This window comes from Phoenix dactylifera, chromosome 6, assembly GCF_051530095.1.
Source record: "Phoenix dactylifera cultivar Ajwa chromosome 6, Ajwa_hap1_PhDact_Kaust_v1.1, whole genome shotgun sequence".
Classification (NCBI taxonomy): Eukaryota; Viridiplantae; Streptophyta; class Magnoliopsida; order Arecales; family Arecaceae; genus Phoenix; species Phoenix dactylifera.
Window position 1 is genome coordinate 32,440,723 of NC_143195.1, and position 25,262 is coordinate 32,465,984.

At 38.5% G+C, this 25,262-nt stretch overlaps 2 protein-coding genes across 2 annotated transcripts; one reads left to right on the forward strand and one right to left on the reverse strand.

The window, feature by feature from the left end:
• Window positions 1–1,985: 1,985 nt before the first annotated feature.
• MTA (mRNAadenosine methylase) lies at window positions 1,986–11,222 on the forward strand. The gene is made up of 7 exons (XM_039126604.2): window positions 1,986–3,301; window positions 4,853–4,951; window positions 6,042–6,125; window positions 6,212–6,567; window positions 7,765–7,981; window positions 9,001–9,080; window positions 10,565–11,222. Exons 1-7 carry the CDS (start codon window positions 2,141–2,143, stop codon window positions 10,836–10,838), a joined length of 2,271 nt encoding a protein of 756 aa, XP_038982532.2. The 5' UTR covers window positions 1,986–2,140; the 3' UTR covers window positions 10,839–11,222.
• Window positions 11,223–11,864: 642 nt separating this feature from the next.
• LOC103707721 (early nodulin-like protein 8) lies at window positions 11,865–12,823 on the reverse strand. Its single transcript, XM_088723730.2, has 2 exons — window positions 12,490–12,823; window positions 11,865–12,423 (listed from the first exon to the last, which is right to left on the reverse strand). The coding sequence occupies exons 1-2, from the start codon at window positions 12,683–12,685 to the stop codon at window positions 12,029–12,031; spliced, it is 591 nt and encodes a 196-aa protein (XP_088579856.1). The 5' UTR covers window positions 12,686–12,823; the 3' UTR covers window positions 11,865–12,028.
• Between the last annotated feature and the right edge of the window lie 12,439 nt (window positions 12,824–25,262).

A 25,262-nucleotide genomic window follows, 5' to 3' on the forward strand; every position in this document is an offset into this window, starting at 1 on the left:
GCTGTCAATCAATTAATTATGAAAAGAAGCCAAATCTAGATTTACTGATGTCCAACACTTGGATCCGTACATTCATCACCACCAGAATTTCTCTCTTCCCTAAGGTCTACGGCAGTCGCTCCAATCCAAGAACCCGATACCCGATGATCCGACTTGACCTCGACCTCAACCCGGCCCAAATTTGACGATGAATGGGTTGAGTATGGATCCAAAGACAGACCTATTGGAACTTTCGAGTTAGGGTTGGGTTTGAGAAATTCAATCCCAAGTTAGTATAATATATACTTCAAATCTCTTTTTATATATAAGATTGTCACACTCCCGTTTCGAGTTTACGAACCGGAGGTTGTATCAACTGTCATATACTGAAAGAGAACCCTTTCCACAAGTATGTAGGGCAACTCAACATGGTATCATAAATATGCAGCAAAATAATTTTAAATAATAATATGCAAACTTTATTTCAATAACTAGCTCAACATTTAAATGTGTCAATATTTTAGGATAGTATATCAATTTAAATAAACTCCGATCTAAGATAATATGTGTCAAAGTTCTGCTAGTCGCTCTCGCATATTTAAAACTTCGATTAGGCTAGTTCTCTGAATCTGTAAAAAAAATCATATAATAACTTAAACAGCCTAGTTACTAACGATCACTTTAGCAATGATTACTTTAGAAATGACCAGACAATCAAATAGATAATAGCTTGCAGAAAAGAAGCATATATGCAATACTAATATATGAATCAAATCTTTCTTAAAATATTAAATTTCTGTTCATAGATTTAAATTCTTTCAAATATTTAATTCATATTTTCAATCCTGAGCTCCGACAATATTTTTCCGATGATAGAGTCATAACACTGGCTAATTTTCTTGCGGTGAGCTACGCATGGTATAATTAGATACTTGATTTATATATTTATTATGGTTTGTATTTAGATTACTTTTGATCTGATTTGATATAAAAAATCTGATGGATTGGTAAAATTAATATTATACCTTATTTGATCTAATTTTAAAGAAATTAGACTAGGTTCAAATTGAACTTTTTGACTATATTCAAATATGGATTGGATTTGGATTGTGCCTCTTCCGATCCAGCCCAACTTGCTTTTTAAAATATTTTAATATATTTCAATAAATATAATTGTTTTAATTATACGAGGGAGGAAGAACTAAACTAATAGAAGCATAATTATTAGATGGGCAGATTTATGGCCTCATGAAGCGAGGAGACCGATGGCCAGTATGGCTCAGCGCCTGTTTAGTTGCCCCTAATTGGGATCCGAACTCACTGGGGCACGGTAGAAGCCTACTTCAAGTATTTGGTAGGTCCAAAATGGAGCCAAATGTATTCTTAAAATAACCGGGGGTAGCTCAGTTGGAATGGGACGTTTGCTCCTAATTAAGTAGTTTCAGGCTCGAAACGTATGGACATCGATTAAATTTGGGGATCGGATGCCCCACATCTGGACACGGGGTTTAGAAGCGCTATTGGTCAGCTGGTACCAAGGTGGCGCCAGAGTGACGTACTCACCTGTAAGAGGGGTTACCAGGTAGGTGGGGCCGCCCGCGAGGTGAAGAGGATATGAGAAGTATAAGTATGCCTCTCTCTCCGAGGGGGTAGGGGGTGTTTTCTATCCGTATCGGACATGTCCCGGTGGGAGAGAGGCCCGGTGTGGGGTTGCTACGCGGAGGAGGTTCTCCTTCCCCTCCCTTCTTTTTTAAGCCAAAAAAAAAAAAGAAGAAGCCTACAAATTGAGCTGACTTTCAGGCCGCTCAACAAAGTGAGTTCCCGCTCGGTCCACCCCACCAGGGAAGACATATTTATAGCTAATGGGTCATGGCTGGAAGTGTGTCAGGTCAGATTTCTTTTTTTCTTCCAAATTTTGAGTCAAATTTAGCATTTAGGTCCAAAATTTTAAATAATTCATGCCCCGATGTATTTCCGTTGAAAACCCATAACAAATTAATACTACAAAACTTTCTCTAACAGTTTGGCCCTTTGCCGTGGTCGAAAGGTGCTAATTGCTCTCCAGCGTTGGAGAGTGGGGATCCAAAATCTAGTCGGACTCGGATTCGATCGAAGCCGCATTCGCGTTTGTTCTGGTGACGGGACGCTCCTACTCGTGGCCATGGACTCTCAGACCGACGGCGGCGGCGGAGGAGCGCACGACGTCGCCGCCCTGAAGGAGATGCGCGACCAGCTGGAGGATGGCATCGAGGCCCGCCGTCAAGCCCAGAAAGACCTCATCGCCTCCCTACAGACCCTCGTCCCCGACCTCGTTTCCTCCCTCGACCTCTCCCTCCGCGTCATCTCCGCCTTCAACCGCCGCCCATTTATCCCCACGCCTAACCCTAACCCTAATCCTCCCTCCTTCGATCCACCCCACCCCCTCACCTCCCGCCGCCGCCCCTTTCCTGACTCCCGTTCCCTTCCTCCCTGCACCCGCCCCAAGCCCTCACCCGAGCTCCGCCGCGACCGCTCCCCCCACGACGCCTGCGGTGGCGGCGACCACCTCTCCGTCGTCCGCACCATGGTCGCCGTATGCCTTCTTGAGCTCGTCCCCTTCACCGAGACCGACTCCGCCGCACTGCTCCGCCGGCTCGAGGGCGACCAGTCCTCCGCCACACCCGCCGAGAAGGCCGCCCTCGTCGAGGTCGGCGGGGAGCTCGGCCCGATCTTCGCCGTCGAGACGGCCCTCCGGCGCATCGCTGAGGAGAGCGGCGGGGTGCAGCTGGAGGAGTTCACTGTGCACGGGAAGTCTGTGTTGATGATTTGGGGCATTGATCGTAACAAGCTCCTCAAGGAGCTCCCTGAGAGCTCCTCCCAGACTCAGCAGCCACCGCCGGAACCGATTTCCGGCGATGGGAACAATCAGGGTCAGGGGCCGGCTATGGGCGGAGTCGATAGCGGTGCAGTGATGTCGCGGTCTGACATGTGGATGGGGCCTCCTGACCCTCAACTTTCTGGCATGTCTCCTATGTTTCCGGGGACCGGTGCTCCGCCGCCCATGGTCGGCCCAAGAGGCGGGCCGAGGGTTATGGGCTTAATGGGGATTCCGAGGATGATGGGCGTTCCTCCCCTCCACAGGCCTCTTATGGGGCCTGGTGCTGCTATGGGTGGCCCAAGTTCGGCGCCTCCGAAGCAAACGACCGAGGAGGAGGATCTGAAGGACATTGAGGCGTTGCTGAACAAGAAGACGTTCAGGGAGTTGCAAAAGTCGAAGACCGGAGAGGAGCTTTTGGATCTCATTCACCGGCCAACTGCAAAGGAAACTGCTGTTGCGGCAAAGGTTCGGAAATTTCGATTCTTGTTTGTACTTTTGTCTTGCTCTTCTGCGTATCAACTATCATTACTACTTTGCTATTTTTGAAAGCACGCCTTCATGGATTTCTTGCTAGCTAACAAGGGAAAAAAATGATGTGATTCCAAAATTAGTGTCGCTTTAATAGTTGAATGAATTGCTTTCAGGAAGAATAAATGGCTGTTCACCATTTTCGAGTATAATAATTAAAATTTAGTGGTTAATATGCGCTTGTTCTTGAATTTTCTCAGTAGACAGTTTGTTGATTTACTTAGTATCAGCAGTTGTTTGATTGTAGTTTTCCCCTTTTCAATAGTGATAGAAAAAGGTGTAATAATTTTCTCCTTGCAACTTGCTGCTCGGTTAACATGATTTGTGATTTTTCATGTATTATTTTTTCCTATGGCATGTAAAAAATTTATTACCGGCCTTTAAGTACAGCAGCAGGCTTTCCTTCTTGCAGAATATTGCAGAAATCAGGAAGAGGAGAACCTCCTTCCTTATGCATTAATTTTTGAAGTTGCCAGGAAATTATGAGCTTTGTTTTCACTTCTCATAGCATGGTCAACTTCCACCTGCTTGAAAGAATCCAATTTATGAAATGTCATAAAGTTATCTGCTCATGCACCAAATGTATGCACCTATCATGAACTTTAAGAAGTCTCATTGTTTTTATAATAAAAAGAAACTAAATATGTTGAATTTCATGCAATGGGAAGAGATTGCTCTCATGCAATGAACATGTCGTATTTTAGTTATAATGAGTGCAGTAAAGGACTCTATAGAGTTGCACCTACAGGAAATTGAATGATAGAAAAATAATCAATGGAATTGAGTCTGTACCAATTTGATTTGGTTTCTAACAGTTCTGAATTAAGTTTTTTTAAACTAAAACACAATTTTGCCAGATAAATTAATTAACTTAATCTGAAACACATGAAAATATACTGTCATATCGACTTAATTTCATATTAATAGTTTTAGTGGATGACATTTTAGAATGGGCTGGTTGCCCATTCAAATTCTTGAAATCTCCTGTTCCTTGATATCTGCCATAAAGTAAAAAATGTCCTTATAACTTTGGACATGACTTGTCAGATAATAAGAGTTGTGTGAGCATGTGCAGATTTTTTTTTTTCATGAATAATACTTGCATGTTGCTCCTCAAACTCTGATTCAAGGCATCCACTTCATGATTGGAAACAACGTAGAAATGGTGAATATCCTTGAACATGTTAAAAAATGTTTCGCCTAACTTTGTCATTTATAAGTTGTTTAAATTATGTTAACCGGATGCAAATTGTGGTAACATGCTTCAATTCAAATCTTTAAAGTTTGTGGTACTAGTTATAGTGAAAGTTTTATGTCAAGTCTCAATTGCATTCCCATTTTTGGTTCGGGGAACGCCTGTGGTTCTTGACTGCTTTTATTGCTTCATTGTGTGCACAAGTTGCTGGGGGCTCCCTGCCCAAATATTAGTCAATCTCCATGCCATCTCTTAGCACTTATGGCACCTGATGTTCATCATCCTTTTTTCAGTTCAAGACCAAGGGTGGCTCTCAGCTCAAGGAATATTGTACACATTTAACTAAAGAAGATTGCCGGCGCCAAACTGGTTCATTCATTGCATGCGAGAAGGTTAGTGTTACCATTGATTATATACCAAGTCACACATAAAATTAAATTTTGCCTATATCTCATTATCTCACGTTTGATAAAAAATTTTATATGATTTTTTTTTGTATGTTTGAATGCTGCACTTATATTATCTTCATATTATCATCATGCTTGTGCTACACGCAACCTCTTTTGAAATTATGAAATAAGGATTTGCTAATTAAGTAAATCAATATTGATTAAGCCCAAAATATCGTACGTTCCTCCATCTTGTTTCATCCTTGTAGTTGCAAAAATTTATTTCATTTGTAACTCTAAAGTTCTGCTCTAATAGGATAGTTTGGAGGCTGAGAATCCAACTTAAATTGTGTGCTAGAGGTAAGTTGCTTTCAAGATCAGGCTTGAAGAGAAAATTTAAGAACTAATATGAATTGTAGTGGACAAGGTTACCAAGCATGTCTAGCAAATAAAGCCAGATAAATTGAAGATTTGGAATCCAGTGGACCCTTAATTGAAGGTTTCAAAGGAATTAATGTGCTACTCTAATAATTGCATAAAGCCAGATAAATTGAAGATTTGGAATCCGGTGGACCCTTAATTTGATAGTACATTAGAGTTACATTCTTAAGAGTCGTAAGTAGGCTATGCAATATGCAATATATATACATAGTCATAGAAAGAACATACATAATAGACTTATTAAGATTCTTGATTGTAATGTAGATAGGGTGAAATTTAAAAATTTAAAAGTAAAAATACTTTGTGGAGTGAACTTTTAAAATTTAGAGGGATTGCAAAGGAAGAAAAAGAAGAGACTGCACTGAGTCAATGACTGCATGTGATCCATAAAGCTCCATCTTTGTTTATTAATCAAGACTGGCTGCAGATAAGGCTGTTAAAATAATGCCATCAATCCTTTCCCGAGCTACAATAGTTAGTTTGCATAAATAGAGAATGCACTTATATTTATTAATTAGAATGTGGCTACCATTCTAACATTAGGATCTCAGCTTGCTTCTTCCATTCTTCCCCTTTTTTTGGTTACATTACTTCATACTCTCATTGCTATATTCCATATGACTGTTTTGATGTGCTGCTCGATTGTAAACAGGTTCATTTTCGGCGAATTATTGCTCCACACACCGATACAAATTTAGGTGACTGCTCTTTTCTTGATACATGCCGTCACACAAAGGTTATTTTTTCCCCCTTTTACTAAATCCACATAGTCATCTTTTCTTGTACTATGTTTTATAGCTGATCAATATTTATTTTTTTCAGACCTGCAAATATGTTCATTATGAACTTGACCAAACACCCGATATACCTCCAATGATAATGGGTGCTGCTAATCTTCCACCTCCAAAACCTATTAAGTCCCAGAGGGCTGAATATTGTTCGGAAGTGGAACTTGGTGAGCCTCAATGGATAAATTGCGACATTCGTAACTTCAGAATGGACATTTTAGGGCAGTTTGGGGTTATCATGGCAGACCCACCATGGGACATTCACATGGAATTGCCATATGGTACAATGGCGGATGATGAGATGAGAAATCTTAATGTACCTGCATTGCAGACCGATGGTCTGATTTTTCTGTGGGTCACTGGGCGTGCAATGGAACTTGGGCGTGAATGGTAAGATTTTGTTTCTACCATGTTTTGCATGATAATTGCTGATATTATTATTTGTTAGAAGAACAAATGATGACTTACCATCAGTGCTTTTTTATAAAAAAAATCATGCAAATATGGTGGAAAAAGGGCAGGCTTTCAGCATGTGCGACTGGGCAATCGACCATAACCCCTGGCCTCTGGCCTTTTCTTGCAATTACTTTCTTTTCCTGTTCTTTCATCTATATTTGTCCTTATGGCAAACTTAAATGTTTATTGGAGTATTTGTAACTGAGGGAGGTCTTGTTTCTACCATATTGTGCATGAAAATTGCCGATATTATTCTGTTAGGAGAATCAAAGATGACTTGGAAAGCCATTAGGGTTTTATTTTAAAAAAGAATCATGCAAGTATGGTAGAAAGGGCGGATTTTCAGCATGTACGAGCAGGCAATCATCATAAACCCAGGCCTCTTATTTTTTGGGCTTGGTGCCCAAAGGCATAATTTAGTTAAACTATAAATGATTTTTTGTTCGAACATCTGACACTGCTGAAATTTGTACTATATGTGAGACAGATGCTTTTGCTGCATGAAATAACCCAGGTGTGGAGATTTGATCTGCCACCATTATCTCTTTAGATAAGTAATGCTGTACCTTTGTGTGGTGATGAATATTGCATTTAGCAGACATGTAAGTCTAAAGATTCTGTCACTGAGTCCAAAACTGTAGATAATATTAGGAAACAAGGGTTTTAATGGAGGATAGGTGGAAAAGGAATAATTATAAACCGTTTCTGTTCAATATGAAGGACATCCATCAATGTACTAATAATAAAACAACATTTTCCATTGAATGCTTGATACTGTTTTTGTACTACTATCTTATATCTAGACTGAGTGGGAGAAGAATTAGTCCTCGCTGTCTGAAATTGTTTGTTTCAGCTGAACAAACTGAACAAATTGAAATTAGTTTCTACTTTTTTAGCCGATTGATTCTATCTGGTCTTCCTCTGATTACCACCTTTGTATTACTAAATTTGCTTATCATGCATGTAAAATAACAGATCAAGTGTAATTGTAGCAAATTATTTCTTAATCTGTTATGCATGATCGCATTAGCTCATGTATGTTATATTGTTTATACAAATAGTTGAATTTAGACTGATGGTAGGACTTGAGGCAAACTCAGAGAATTTTTTCTTTTTTTTAATATTCATCAGTTTGGAGCTTTGGGGATACAAGCGTGTTGAGGAGCTCATTTGGGTGAAGACCAATCAACTTCAACGAATTATTCGAACTGGGCGAACAGGTCATTGGCTCAATCATAGTAAAGAACATTGTCTTGTTGGAATTAAGGGAAATCCAGAGGTGAATAGAAACATCGATACAGATGTTATTGTAGCTGAAGTTCGTGAAACAAGCCGAAAACCTGATGAGGTAATCAGATGTTGTGCCATGATTTCATTTCAACCGAAATAGAATATAACTAATATGTATCTAACTATGCCATTATTGCTCTGCGTTGCTAATTTGACAATATACAAACCCCAGTGATAAAGAATGCCTATAGTTCAATCGTGAGTTGATTTGGAAAGAATCCCTGTCTTCTCTTTCCCTGTCTTTCACATTATCAGCTTTCGGCACTATTGGTTTCGTGGTGCAAAACTTGGAAGCTGAAGGGCTTAAATGGATTTAGGAAAAATATTTTGGACGTACTCCATCTTTTTGGTTGTTTCTTTGCAAGGGACCCTGCTTTCAGCTCTCTCATTTTATTCCTTTAAAAAATTAATTCTCTTTTCAAAATGTTTGGTTTTGAAGCCAGACAATCTCCGTTGTTTTATTTTCATCACTGTATTTCTTAATTTTTTAATTACTATTTCACAATTCTCTCCATTCTAAGATTTTTTGCCCCATATGGTTTTACGTAACCCTTTCATCACTGTATTTCAGTTGCTGATGTTTACCAAAATCTATTTGTACTTCATAGTCCTTTTCTTCTGTATTCCTGTTATTTTCCCTTGGATCTTGTTTTTGCTCCCCCTTTTACCAAAAGCTGCATGTTGCACTGCATGCTAGATATTCTACTTAGACAAAGTTCATGTACGATTCTTGTGTAAAGGACTCCTTTGAACATGTAGGAAATGAAATTCTTTATTAAAAAATTCTCCAAAACATGCAGTTCTTTCACAGCTTACAATTAGGCACTTAACTTAGTAGTGTTTGTACTATTTATTATTTAACTTATGCATCAGCACCTTATTCGGTGCCCTGCCATGACACTCCAAATTTTCTTCTCATGCAAGGGTGTTCTGTTATACTCCACTAAAAGCTCATTCTCTATTTAACTTGTATCACGTAAATTTACATATACAATCATGTACTCATTAATTATACACGTTTCCTCAATATGCAAGTCCAAGGTCCATAACTCACATTTGTACGTGCTTTGACTGCAGATGTACCCAATGCTGGAGAGGATCAGCCCCAGGACAAGGAAGTTGGAATTGTTTGCTCGAATGCACAATACACATGCAGGGTATGCATTTGCAATCTAGTTTTTGTTTCCTTGGTTACGTACTCGCACTAGATATATACAAATGGTCCTTTAGATCTTCATGCCAGTAACTGGTAGTTGACTAGGGGTGGAAAAAATTGATCTGACCTGAAAACTTAATCTGATGGTCGGGTTTGGGTCAATTGTTTTTTTAGTTAGGGTTGGGTATGGGTCAAATTTCCTGACCTGAACTGGGTCTGAATGGTTTGGAGCTTTGACCCAACTTGGGTCATGAGGGTAGAGTTCTATTTGGGTCAGAACAATTTAGTTAGGTTGAGTCGTGATCTTGGATAAGAAATTTTTGAGTGATTGGTCTTTTTCTTAATGCTAGCTGTTTAAATCATTTTAGAAATTAGTTGTAAGAATTGTAAAGATTGGATTTGTTAGGGTAGCTTAGGTCCATTAGGGATTGACTCTACAAAATGGTTAGGTTAGGGTCAAATAAATGAGCTAAAATGACCTGTGGGTGTGTATGCGTTGAGAGGCCTTAACCTGATGTTGGATCTGATCGGATGTGGGTCAAGGTTTTATTTGTTGTTGTCCTTTCCTGACCCGACCTGACCCATTGCCAGCAGTACTTGTCTCACTGATTCCAGCATAATGTTTGTTTTTAGGCAAGCATATAATTTCACTGCAGGAGAATGGTGTGTGCATTTTTATAAGTAAACAATGCAATCTTTGTTATTCAGGATATTTTCTTCATAATAATGGATAAGTTGCTATCAAAGTTATTTTCAGCGAAGGGCCATGGAGAACTTAGCACAACAACAACAACAACAATAAAATGAAATAATTTTTTAAAAGAAACAATATGCTAAAAAATTAAAAGAGACGATGACGACGACAACAATAATAAAACAAAATATTTTTTTAAAAGAAATAATATGCTAAAAAATTAAAAACAAAGTGATTAATTGCAAGATCTGCTCATTTCCTCTACTTTTCCTTCCTTTTCTGCTTACATTCCATATGAGTATCGTGATTATTGAGAAGAAAGAGAGAATTTGCAAATAATCGTCCAGTGCATCCAGTCCATGGTATCAGATATATGTAACTCTTTCATGTGATAATGTTCTGTAACTAGGTTGCCCTAATTTGACAGTTCAAAAAAAAAAGGTTGTCCTAATTTGGAAAGTTGACATGGTTTCTATTTGATAATGTTCTGCCCTTCATCATGAACTTAGTTTCTAGAAGTGCCAAAGGTATCTGGGTGACACACTCATGAATTATACATTGTACTTTTTGAAGTTGACATCTTGCCAGGTTGTGGCAGTCACTTGATTGGTCTTCTACTTGTTTCTACTCCCTTGCTGCAACAAGGTCTTTCTCGTAATTTAACGCGCATAAGTTATCTGTTTCTCTATACTTATTGTATTTGATTACTTGCTAGCTTGTTTTTATGTTGCACTCGTCCATTCCTTCCAATTTAATGGGCTTGCGATTCTAAGGTTGAATGGTTTTATCAGGTGGCTCTCACTGGGCAATCAGTTGCAAGGAGTCAGGTTAGTTGACGAAGGTCTGAGAGCAAGGTTCAAGGCTGCTTATCCAGATGTGGAGGTACAACCAGCATCTCCTCCCAGAACAACTGCTGTGGATGTAGATTCAAACACCACACAAATGAGGAGCTCTTTTGTTGGGACAGAATCAAAGCAACCATCAAGCCAATTTATGGAACCGGCACCACCTGTGGGCTGTTCTGAAGGAAAGCAAGTGGGTACAGATGTTGAAACAGCTGCTTAATATCAGCATGCCTATTTAGTTTCCATTGTCGTTGGGTGATCTTAGCTTGTTTGTGGATGCATATTTTTATCATGCTGCTGCATTTTGGCACCATATCCCTATCTTTTGCGAGGCCGCTGCCTCTGTCAGTGTTCATCTTACATGCAGAAAAGATATAAGCAGCTAAAATTCTCATTAACTGCTGTAACTGCATTTCGTGCGCAATCCTTTGTAGAATTGGATAACCCCCAATCAGAAATTCGGACTGCTTTGCTGCTGGACCTAAGCAAAGCAGTACCAGAGGTTTTGTAAATGTTAGAACAGCCATTTAGATGCCAAAACCTTTAAAATGTTTGAATGTAGTTTAGTTTAAATGGCTGCAAGGGCTGTTCGAACTTTGTGGGAGCTCTACTTTTATTTATATATATATATATATATTGGTTAAGCCTTGCTTTCATTTTTTAATGTATTATAATTAGAATGCTCTCAAAATTAAATATAATTAGCAATCTTTTCGATCTTATTCCTTTATGAAACATGGTGATGAAATTTGTTTTTTGTTCGTTGTCCCATACTTCACCTCACTGATATAGAATGCTCATGTTATATAACTCTAATTTCTAATGATTGAAACCTATCTTGTATTGGTTAAGCCCAGTGCATGAGTTTTTTATTATTGTGAGATCTGGTAAGGATGAAATGTATGAATAGATTGTTTCCATATTTTCAACTGTAACCTCTAAATCAATGGAGCAATCAAATTTTACCATTGTGCTAAGGCTCGTCCTAGCAGATTCAACAACTTCTAATTGAAGGTTCAAGTAAATTAGATTGGTTTGAAGATGCTGGTGCTTGACAGTTTAAGATCTCGGTGCTTTATACTCTATGGGTGGGTGGCTGGGTTTGTTTAAACTTGAACGTCTAAAACGCAACATTGATGGGGACAAACGGTTGGGATTTACCAGAATATCCTGCATTTAAACCTTGCAACAGAACGTCCATTACTGCTGCCGAAAATTATAAAAAAATTATTAATAACCTTAACCGTTTCACAACCTCGCCCGACGAAGCTAAGAATACCAACTCAAACCATCAACTAAGAAATTAAACATTACATAAGTACTGAGAAATCGAGATAAGGAAAATCTAGATCCAACTTCCAACGTCACCAATCCAAAAAAAAAAAAAGAACCTAGATCCCCGTTTTTCTCTCACAAGAGGCACAGGAGAACCAAACCGACAACCCATCCAACGGCCGTGGAAGCCCCGACAGACACCGCCCCCGATCCCTCCGGTGGGGAGGGGCCGAAGACGATGGGATACGACGGCGAAGTAGCCGGCAGCGCGGAGGACTTCCCCGGCGGCGGCGCGTCCTCCGCCGGCGGGAAGAAGGTGCCATTGGCGGAAGGGACGGCGATCGCGAGCTTCTGGAGCTTCTGGCAGTGCCCCGGGACACCACTAATGAAATAGTAGATCCCGGGCGCCGTCAGATTAAACACCGAGTTGCCGTCGTTCATCTTCTTTATCGGATCCACCAAGCTGCAGCTGTTGTACGCCCGCTCCGTCACCTGGATCACCGAGTCCTGGCTCGGCGGGTAGAGAAACACTGCGATCAGAGAAAGACGGTGAGGAGGAGGTGACGAGATCTGACGAGAAAGAAAGAGGGTCTTACAGAGGGAATCGCCAAGGCGGAAGTGATACTTCTGAGACCAGAGGGCGTAAACGTGGGTATTGGAGGGGAGGGGTACTCCCCAGGAGTTGAGATCTCCCACCTTGTACTGGTAGCACCAGCACCCACTGCGAGCCTGGCTTACCACCATTACCACTAGAAATTGGAGCGCCCACGAATACCGGAGTCGATTAGCCATGGGAAATGGGAGCAATGTGCCCTCGTTACTCAATTTTTCTCTCGTCCAGCTACCGAGTTGCAGCCGCACTATAGCCAAGCTCTTTCCTAGCAACTTTGCAAAAAGTGCTGAGGTGAGAAAGAAGGGGGCTGAACCTTGGAGGACAAAGCTGGATTGGAAAGTGTGTCCCTTTTATTTGATTGTTGGTCCGCAAATGGCCGTTGGATACAAAGATAGTGTAATATCTTATCTTAAGCATAGTTGCATACAATGGTAAATGTTCACTAAAACAAATAAGAAGAGCTAACGTTCTTGGATCCTGGTTAATTTTTGTGGGATCTCGAGAGTCGAACCTAAAAGAGGTTGAGGCCCGGTTAGTGTGTGGGGACGGGCTTCCACCGTCTGAACGGCTGAATGCCTGGCGATGGGATGGAGAAAGGTTGTATTATTAGTTCCAGCCAGAGCACGTGGGACAGTTGGACAGACACGAGAATCAGGAAACGTGGATCGGAACACGCTCACGCACAGAGACCGGTTTTTATGTCTCTTCCTTGCTGTCAGCTGTCCTAAGTTTTTGTCCTGATGCACGGATTACTCATTCCGATGAGATGATGATCCCCGGTTTTGGCTAATGGGTTTAGAAGTGAGAGGGTAATTGTAGGTTATTCTGTGTTCATCTATTGCTGGCTAAGTTTAACCGAGTTGATTTGCAGAACTTGTTTTTACATATTCCTGCAGGTTAAGGTCAGTTTATTGAATTGTCTTTGAGCATAGGGAATTATTCTTAACATCTGAATAGAGAGAAAAGAAGATTTTGAAGGAAAAAAAATTGAGAATGACAATAATGGTCAAATTTGCTATTGTTGTATTGTATCGTATTTATAGACAGAGGCTTGCATAAGAATACAAATAGAAAGTTTGGCACAATTAATTTATACTTTACATTATAAGTTTTAAATTCAAAATTTAAATACAATAGAAATAATAATTTTGCATATCTAAAAATTGAAGGAAGATGATTGTATGGCTGATGTTTGAAATTCAAATTTAAATTTAAAATGCACCGAAAATGATAATTGTATTGGTATATTGTGCTTGTGGCTGGCTGGCATGAATCAAATTGTAATTATGCCTCCTCAAGCTAAATGGGCGAGCCTGAATGTTGAGCTTGACTTACAAATAGCGTAGGAGGTTAGGATTAAATGTGATGGAGATGACGGCAACATTATTATACCAAATGAGAAGTGTGGTTGAGAGCAGAAAGCAAAGTTCACGCAAGAGAAAACAACTCCGTATGATTTTAGCGGCTGTGTAGGCTAAGCTTCTATATTTGGCCTTCATAAATGATTGGGCGATATTCGGTTGCTTCTTAGCAGACTAAGAGACTAGATTAAGATCAAGATAAACACAATATTCACTTGTTGGGCGACGATCAATGAGGCAGCCAACCCAATCAGCATCACTACAAGCTTCAAGTTTAATTGGTATAAGTGAGAGTAGCTTTTAAGTAATGCAAGATACATTTGACTGCAACCAAATGATCTTTAGTTGAGGACTGCATATGTTGGACAACTTGGTTTACTACAAAGAAGAAGTCTAGCCTAGTATTCCAAAGCATCGACAACACTATGATAATGGGTCGGGCCAAATAGTAAGGGCTGGTGGTGTGGCCTAACTTGGCTGAAGTGACTAGAGAGTTAACAGATTTACATCCAAGCATTTCAATCCATTCAAGGAGGTCAAGAGCATATTTAGTTTGAGATAGGTGAAAGCCATGAGGAAGGCGATGGACCTCAATACCAAGAAAATAAGTTAGGGGTTCAAAATCTTTCATTTTAAAATGCAAGTTTAACTTAGTGATGAGAGTGGAGATATCAGTGGAGCTATTACTAGTGATAATAATATCAACATAGAAGAGGAGAAAAATAGTGTGGGAGTCCTCATGATAAATGAAGAGTGATAGATCACACTGGGATGTGAAAAAATCCAACTCAAGAAGGTTTGAAGTAAATTTTTCATACCATGCTCTAAAGGCTTGTCGAAGACCATAAATAGACTTGTGCATACGGCAAACATGTGTGGGCCACTCTGGATCCATATAGCCAGGTGGTTGTGCTATGTACACCTGTTCTTGAAGATCTTCATAAAGAAAGGCACTGTCAACATCGAGTTAGCGATGAGGCCAATTAAAGATAATGGCCAAAGTTAACATAATACAAATCATGTTATGCTTCACTATAGAACTGAAAGTTTTAATAAAATCTACTCCTGGTTATTGATGAAAGCCTTTTGCAACAAGACGCACCTTGTACTTGTTGATAGAACTATCAGAATTTTGCTTGAGAGGACATACTCACTTACAGTTTGCAACATTCATGTTGGACTAAAATGAGATAAGAGACCATGTACTAGTGCATTGGAGAGCGGTCAATTCGGTGTCAATAGCAGCATGTCACTCAAAAACTTTAGATGCTTCTGTATAGCATGATAGCTCAAACAGTTGAGCAACGAATAACACAGAAGGAATAGGATGTTTGGTATTGAAGAAGGTCTTTTTAATAATTCAATGTTGGTATGTTGTGACCATTGAATGAGTGCGGCCTAGGTTTGAGGCTAGTTAAGGTGGGCCAGATAGGGACAAGTTAAATGTTGGATTGGGTTGCGGGATTGAGTTATTTTAGGACTATTATGGGTGAGTTAAATGGAGTGGTTGGGAAGGTTGGTTAATGGTGATTGGCGGTTGGGCATAGAGATTAGTGTGATTGGTAGCTGAGTGTGCTGCTATTATAGTATAGGCGGGCTTGAAGGGAGCCTAGCAAGGCATGAGATGGACTTCTAATTGCTAGTAAAATGCTTAAAACATGCTCGAGATTTGAAGTGGAGCTTGGATGTTGGGTAGCATTTAGGTGGGGCACTATTGGCTGAGACAACTAGGAACTAAATATAACCCACCATGTTTGCAAATATGAAAATGACAGGAAAGAGGTGGAGGGAAGAAAATATGACTTGATTCAATGTCAAGGCATCGATACCCCTTTTGATTGCTACTGTACCTACGCAAAATACAATAAGAGGACTTAAATTCTAGTTTATGAGATGCAAGAGCGAATATAGAGATAGCATACGCATCTAAAGAGTTTGAGAAGGGTGTAGTTTGGTAATTTTTGAAATAAAATTTTATTAGGTGATCTGCGAGTAGGGTTGAAATCAGATCGGCTATTAGCATATCCATATCTATATTTATTTTGTTTGATGAATACGGATTTGGATATGGATGTTAGTCAGATGTAAAAATTTATATCCATATTTGTTTTAAATAGATACAGATACAAATCGGATACCGAAAGTATAGATATAAATATAAATATAAATATAAATCAGATAATTAAACTTTATGATCATAGAATCAAATATATTACTAAGTGGAAAATAAATCAAATTAATAACATGTCAATGTGTTCATTTATTTTTCTTAAAAGTTCATGAATACTATATAAAATTAAATAGGGTTACAAATGAAATCGAATATTCAGACATGGATCGGATGGTTGTTTATCCATATCTATATCGATTTCTCTTTGACGGAAATGAATTCGGTACAGATATTAGTTGGATGCTTAAATTTCTATCTATATTCGGATAAATTAGGATATTAAAATGGATCCAGATGGATATTATTCGATCCACTTTCACTCCTATATGCGAGGTGTAGGCAAAATGGGTAGTCTGTTAATAAGATATGTAACAGTTAAAATGGTTTCAAGCCAATACTATAAAGGTAAATTGGACTGAGCCAATAAACTTAGCACAATTTCAACAATATGATGATGTTTTCGTTTGAAAAAACTATTTTGTTCAGGCACGTATGGATAGGTTAAATGATGAACAATACTATGAGATTTAAAAAAATTGGTGAATGCATGTTCCATGAATTCTTCCCCACCATCATACATAAAATTTTGATTATTTTTTAGGAAGATTTTCAACTTTTTTGAAGTGAAGCAATGTGGTGAATACATCAAACTTGCCTTTAAATGGAGATAATCATGTATAATGACCATAATCATCAACAAAAATAAGATAGTACTTGAAATTTGAAATCGAAGCAATAGTAGTAGGGCCCCGTACTCCCAATATATTAGTTCCAAAAGTTTAGAAGATGGAGAAAAGAAAATTCTGTGACCCTTTCCAAGCTGACAAGATGGGCAAATGCTCTTGAATGACTTTATTGAAGGAGAAACTTTAGGCATGATTAAATGTTGTAGAGAAGAAGATGAATGCCCTAGTTGATGATGTCATACCTCGTCTAAGACTTGACACCTGATAAATGATATTGGAGAGATCTTCTTATTTGATGGTTGGAGTGAGCAAAAGGTGTAGAATCTATTCTCAAATAACCTATGGTGGAGCGTTCTCTCTGTAGCCTTGTTCTATACTACGAAGCCACTAGCATCAAATATGAATGAGTAATTATTATAATGAGCAAATTTTTTGAATAAAAGTAAATTGGCTAATGCATTTGGATAATGGAGGATACATTTAATATAAATGATTGGGATGAAGTGGTGACATAAGAAGATCCAATGTGTTTGATAACCAAACCTTCACTATTTTTGACTTGCATATTATCTGAGTCTTGGTATGGAGAGTTGATGGTCAAATTTCTGAGTTTGGTATGATGAGTGGCTCTGATATCCATGTACCATATAGAGTCATTCATAGGATATGGTGTGGTCATCATTGCAGCTAGTCACTGAGGAGGAAGTTGACCTTGGAAATCAAGATCAAGATGATGATAGCAATCCAAAAACATATTCCTAGCTTTATGATATTTGACAGGTATGCCGTATAATGTTTGCCAGACTTGTGCTACATGATTGTTTGCCTGATTGTTAGGCCCTCTACGATGCTGCTGAGATCGATTTTGATTGCCAAATGCATGATGCTGTTGTTGATAGTTGTTGGAGCATTGTTGTTGCTTGTTGTTGAATGGACGACTACTAGTATTCTGTCTATTGAAACCATTATAATTTGCAGCAAATGCAATAGCATTGAGTTGTGTGAAATTGATGACTCATCAAGACTTAACTCTTTTGCCAGAAGAAGACTATGGAGTTCTTCCACGGTGAGTGGTGCATATTTTGTACGTGTTCTAATTTCAATTTGGAATTGTCTATAAAATTCTGAACACCTTTTAGGGTGAATATAACAGTATCCATTTTACTTACATGTTCCCCACTAGCATCTAGTTGCTCCTTGATTTGTTTAATTTTGTGTAAATACTCTTGCATTGAGCTTGATTACTCAATTGTTGCTTTAGATGAATGACATGGGATTGGGTAATAGTCCCAAAGCATATCTCAAAGTGCTTTCCATGCCTCCATAGCAGATTTGACACCCATAGTGTATAAGATTATGGTTTCTGAAATGATAGTATTAATCCAAGATATCATCATTTGATCTTTGTCAAACCACTTATCAAAGACAATGTTCACTATCTTGTATCACCTTCTAAGATGGTTTCTTGAGGAGCAGAAGTATTCCTATCTATAATACCCATTAATTTATGACCTCTTAGGATTGAGAGAAAAAAGAACTCTGCATAAGATAATTGTTGAAATTAAACTTAATAGAAATTAGACTGGCAATGTTAGCAATTACTAGAGGAGCTAATGATGTTCCCGATGTAGTAGTTGAAGATGATAATCCTTCTATGACCTTTGGATGTTTGATCCCGAGCATAAGTGGCAATGAGTCCTATATTGCTCTGATGCCAAAAAAAGAGAGAAAAAAATAGAATTTTTTTGAAAATGAGAATAATGGTCTCCTTTGCCGCTGTTGTATTATTTTGTATTTATAGACACATGCTTACATAAGAATACAGGTGGAAAATGTGACCTAATTGATTTGAGGTTAAATTATAAATTTTAAACTTGAATTTAAAATACAATAGAAATGGTGATTTTGCATATATCCAACATTGAGGGAAGATGATTGCATGGTTGATGTTTAAAATTTAAATTTAAATTTGAAATGCACTAGAAATGGTAATCATTGTGGCATATCTCGTGATTGCGTGAATTAAGTATGCTTTCAGTGGCTGATATTTGAAATTCAAATTCAAATTTAAATTTGAAATACACATGGTAATCATGTTAGCATTTCTTGTGATTGTGGCTGGCATGATAAAGTCTGCTATCATTATTAAGGTTAATTTTGATAAGTATTGCTGCAAAGGTTATAGTTAAGATATTTTTGAACTTTGATCATCCAACAAATCACCGCTGCTGGTGTACATGTACCATTCTTTGAAATGAGTTGCATATACATAGCACATGCATGGCATGCACTGATGATTTTAGATCCAGCCTGCATCCCATGACGCATCTCAAGGTAGGATATATAGCTCCAAATTGGATCCTCTACTAAATGGCGACATATATAGCTAATCACACTGAAACTATTTTATGGGTGGCTGTAACAGTTATTTCTTTTGAATTGTTAGTTAGTTTATTTTTTAATTCTTATAAATATTTTTATTTTTCATTGGCTTAATAAATTTGATTTACTTTAAAAAAAAAGGTCCAAGCTGACATCTCTTGTTGTCCATGTACGGGACACCAATAAGTGATGGGACAAGAAGGTGATATACAAGAAGCTAGGTGACTCAATTGGATCATCCGATAGGTGGAAAGAACTCAAAATCGTAAAACTCATGCAGTACTGGAAAATGTTACACATCTCAGCTCCAGTCACTTCTTTGGTGCAAGCACTAAATATCATAGAATTAACCAAAGTTTTTACTTTACATCAGATTGACTTCATACAAGCTCTAACAAATGTCTATAGACAGTTTAACTTTAGCAGTCCAAGAGAAGCACTTTTTTGTTCCATTTTCTTTATGTGGGACTTAACGCCATACTTGAAACTTGATCTCTGAGGCACAATAGATTTGCAACAGTTGCCGAATCCTCTATATCTTCTTTCAGGAGGAAGTGGGATGTTCTGGCTTTTGATGGATCCTCATATTGTTGTGGCTGACTATTGCCCATGCAGGAGGAACTCAAACTAGAACAAAGATCTTGCTGGCTCAGATCACTCGTCCATCAGAAAAGCTTTGCCTCTGAAGCCTGCCCTTGAGAAGTAACACTGTTTGACCTAACATATAATTTTCTGGGGGTACACTAGCTCCCATAGTTGTTGATTGCTTCAATTTTAGATAAACAAGAAAGAAAAGGGAGAGGTATATACACAGTCAAAAAGAAAAAAAAAAATCACAAGAAATATCTCTTTTTTTCTTTTTTTTTTGTTTGATGGATCATGAGAAATATATCAGATCCTTAAGTTTATAGGCATCAAGTTGAAGTATGCCATGGCAGGATGGCAAACATAGCTCCCCGGATTTCAATCCAAAGGATCAGAGAAGTGTTGAATGTCAGTTCGACCATGTGAAGAGGGTTGAATTTGAAGACTTCATTGATAATCACTTTCAACTCAAAAAAAAAAAGGTTGAACCAACTGGGAGAAAGAACTAGAAAATTTTATGTCATCACCAAAGTGAAGAGTTTAAGAAGGGATCTAATAGTGCTAGTTTGTCACTCATCTATGCTTTCAACTGCAACAGTTTCATGCTCAGCCATGGAGAAGGTTTGGCATTGAAAAGGTTTGAATTTTTATCAAAGAGAGCTGAGCCGAACCAATATCTCCACGGCTTCTCCTTGTGCTTCTTCTTCTTCTTCGAATGCTCAGGAGGGAAAGAAACCCTTCTCTACATAACGCAGCCAAGCGTAGATATCACTAGACCGAAATAAAGAATTGAAGGAATCAAACCAATGTCAAAGCTCGCAAACACATATATTCCTCTTCCTCTTCTTATTCTTATTCTTCATCATCATCATCTTCTTCTTCTTCTTCCTCCTCTTTTTCCTCTTCTTCTTCTTTTTTCTTCAAATGCCCAAGAGGGAAAGAAACCATTCTCTACATAACAAGCAAAGCGTAGATATCACTAGATTGAAATAAAGAATTGAGGGATCAAACAAATGTCAAAGCACTCAAACACATGAAGTTGGGAGGTGGCAAAGCTCCCACAAGCATAAAAAAGAGGATAAGAACTAGCATTGCTAGGTATTTGTGATCCTACTTCATAGCATCTCCATAGTCATTATTTTTAAGGATACTTGCCGGATTTGAGTGCGTGCTACTGTCGTGTGCAAGTAGACCTTCTGGCATCTCCTTTTGGGCAGAGAACAAGGCGCCTTTGTTAGTTAGCTGTTCAAGAGAAGCAGCAAGAATTAGGTCAAACGGAAACTTCGAGTGAAGCACCAATCCATCACCAAGCACAGCAAGTTCAAGAGACAGTGGCAGAAAAGCAAGAGACGTTTTAATAGCAAAGCGCATAAAACAAATACTTGCAGGACCTAATGCCACGACTGACATTTCTGGTTAATTTACTGCAGCGGCTGCTGCCAAATCGTCCATTTATTCCAAGAAGTGGAAGTTCTGATTCTGACCAGAGATGATACTTATGCTGCTATGCTTTATCGTTTCCCATGCAGGAGGAACAAAAGAAGTGGAAGGAGATCTTGCTGGCTTGGAAAGCACGAGTCCAGCTTCTCCTCTAAAGCATGCCTTCAAGAACTCACATCTGGATTGCTGGACCTTCATTAGCTGGAGAGATGATCAAAGTACCGATGGTTCTCGATCTCTTCAATTTAAGATAAAAACATGCTCTTGTAATTGAAAAGGAAATAAGGCAATCAATTGGTTGAATATTTACAAAGAAATAGATCACAAGGAATATATCAGATGCTTAAATTTATTGCCATCAAGATTACTGGCAGTAAATATAGTTCTGTGGATGGGGATCATACTAGTATAAAGCATTTGAAAGAGCTCGAAGGATCGTAGTGTTCAAGCAGTGCAAACATACAAGGAGGGTTGAGCTTCAAGATTTGATTAATTGGCAATTATTTTCAGCTACAATATTTGAAGGGAACGGAGAAAATTAACTGGAAAATTCTATGTCATTCCAAAAGTGAATAATCTGAAAGCAAACTCTTGATGCTCGGCTGTTCTCTACCAACAACAATATCAAGCTCATCCATGGAGAGAGTTTGGCGTTGAAAGGGTTGCGAATGAAGCATACATGAGTGATATTGGTTCGGCTCGCCTCTTCTTCTGAATCTTAATCAAAAAGAGATGAGCCGATCCAATATCACATCATGTCTTCTTCTTCTTCTTCTTCAACTGCATCTCTTTGTGTGCTCAAGAGAGAGCGATATCCCCCTTTATATAATGCACCAGCAAAGCGAAGAAATCATTAGATTGAAATAAAGAAATGGAGGAATCAAAATATGTCAAGTCTCCCAAACACATGCAGTTGGGAGGTGGCAGAGGCTCCCACTACCTTGTAAAGGAGGATAAGGACTTTAGCACTGCCGAGCATTTGAATAAATCCCACCCCTCGTTATAGAATTTGGGATCCTACTTCATAACAACCTCACAGTAATCGTTTTTAAAGATGCTCAGTTCATCTGAATGGATGGTAAAGTCATGCGCAATTCCTCCTAAGAAGAAGTCACCTCCTCTGCCTTAACATAGACGGAACGCGTCCTTAAAAAAGTAGTGGCAGCCATGGTCCATTTTCTAATTTAAGTCCAAGCACCCACAACTCTAGGTTTTCTTCCATTATATCAGTTTTTTACACACAAAAATGAGTTACAAGGCTTTCATGACTTACCTCATTGAAAAATAACAAGAAAATAAATGGCATCCTTTATCTAGGCTAAAGAAATATTGGAGACTTGAGATATCAAATGATGTTTAGGGTTGAAGAAAAAGATAAATCTGAGGATGAGTACATGATGTCGCTTTTTCTTCTTCGTACTTGGTTACATAATGCATGTCTTACATGTATATCGTTCAAAATGACACCTACTCACCTTATAAATTTTTTTATCAATTAATAGGTTGGGCACCAATCTATTTTGCTCTAGTCAACTGTTTCCTATTAAACCAGCAATTGGGTGGTCCTCGCCCTCCCATTAAATCAAGATAACATTGAATATGGTAATTGCAGCAACCGCCCACCGTTAAAAAATGTAACTTGACCTGGTAAAGGAGTAAGGCGACACCTTAGATTCGGTGGTCCCGCCTTCGGCATGATGTTTGGAACTTGGCAAAAGCTTAACTAAAGCTGGTGGATACCATCTCATGATCACGGAGAGCGATTCAAAGGCATCGATTGGATTTGGACATGAATGGGTATGCAGAAGATCAGCATTAGATTATGTTTGGATATGGTAATCCAAATTAACTACTGATTCATACATAGCCTTCACATGTGTACCAAAGATTCCCTCCACCAAGCTTCTCTAGCTCTCCAGCCGCCTCCGTTATTAACCGAATTTGATGAAAGTAGAGACAATTAGTATAGATTCGATATGGCGATCTTCAAAAGTCGGGCGAGCACCGAATACCATTTGGGGTGATATGGTGTCCATTTTCGTCGATCCTCAAAGAAAGCTCCTCCTGTGACTACTTAGTGCCTCACCATCACTTGTCCTGCAATCAAACTGATCTAAATTCCCAAGATGTTGATGCATTTGTTTCCAGTAATTTTAGCAGTTACACTTGTTCTATTGGACAGCTCGCATGTGAATGAATCTATGGAGAAGTGATATTTTTGTGGAGCATATTAGATTGAAGGAATGCAAAATTTGGGTGTATGGGAGGTGATGCCACCATTAAACTGGTCATTATTGCACGAACATGTTTAAATGTTCCCAATTATAGCATTTCTTGAGACGGTCCCCCTACCCCCGCACTTGAGCCAGGTTGTAGCCCTTGATTCTGCTGGCTACTCCTACACTAAAGTAGGGTGAGCAGCAGTTGTACCGAAGCTAAGATTTTGACCGGATACGAAATCACTGGTGCTCGATCTAGTGGTATTTTTATAGGGATTCTATGTATCGCTATAGGATCCCTATTCAAGATCATTGCAGTTCCTCTTTGGGCGGCTGTAGGACGGACGGCCCCCTATAGGTAGTAGGGTAGGATGGATGATACCGCTCAGATTGCCGGCCAATCCTCCTAACTGCGCGCGGGCCGGGCTTAGAACACGTCCAACAAGTCCTTTCCCAGTAACCATTCTGAATGGGGCACAGTTACAAAGATTTTTGCTGGTTTGGGCTTCTCTAGGCCAATGCTTTTAGGATCTATTCAAAATTTAAGCCCAGGCCGGTCCAAAATGTATCGGACTTGAGCGGGCCACCTGGCTCGCGAACAAATTTAATTGTCATTAAATATATGAAGATTGGACCACTCCATGGTATAATAGAGATGGTTGCTCTAATCATCATACTTGTCATTAAATATATAAGAGGACATCAACTAGAAATGCCACGACATCTTTAGATAAGAGCCTACCTAAATAAACTACACAGCTAGTTGAGATACATGATAATGTAATAAAGTGCACTTTAGGAGAAGGTCAGACATGGGACTTGACCGCATCACGATAAAAGATGAGAGTGGATCCAGATAACTATCTAGATTAACACCACACGTGATGCACGGGAAACCATATAAGAATCTAAAGCGTAGATATCAAAACTTGCACAGAGAATGATCCAACCAAGCATCTGACCAAGTTTGTATTAGAACTTTAAAATTATTTAAAATATAATGTAAATGTAAATTTTAATAAATTTTCTATATTGAATACCAGGATTATCTTTTAATTGAAGTATAAATAAAAATAGTCATGTATTATCTATTTCTAAGGAAAGGGTGTAAAAAAAATTAAAATATAAAATACTAAACATACATCAAATGATTTGACAATGTGAATAATAATAAACTATTATTTTAAAATAGAACAAACTTCTACTCTAATGATTGGACGGTTCTCGCCAGTTCAATCTCCTATTTAATAGCTATTTAGATATATCTTTTTATCGTTCTAAATCCAAATCTTAAAAATTCTTAAAGTTCGGATTTGAATTCGGCAATATATATATATAAAGAAAGAAAGAAAGAAATTCTATTCTTTCTTTTTAAAAGAACAAGGATGTCTATCCTCAAAATTTGGATCCCAATTTGACAATTTATAAATATGTATTTCGATATGATTGGATACAAAAAGTCTATCTAAATCCGATCCAAAATGCATACGGAACAACATCTAGACCCCATTAGATATAACAAATTCTATCCTTTTTTTTTTCTAATGAACAAGAATTTCTATCCTTAAGATTTGGATCTGAATTTGACAAAAATTCAAAATATGTATTTAGACCCATATTTGATCAGATACAAAAATTCCATCCGAATGCAATCCAAAATGAATACGGAAATGGATATGATCATATAACATCCAACCCATTTTCAGCTCTATTCAAGACAGAATAATCATTGAGCACAAAATATGTGACAACTCTTAAATTACCCTGCGCCGTCCACATGCACCAAATGGTAAAGATAACTCCATTGTCACTTAGGAGGTCAAGCACCCAGAGGTGGTTCCTTGGAACTAGCTTGCATCAGATTCTATAAAACCCTTGAATATGGGAAAATAAATGACCAGATAAAGTTAGAA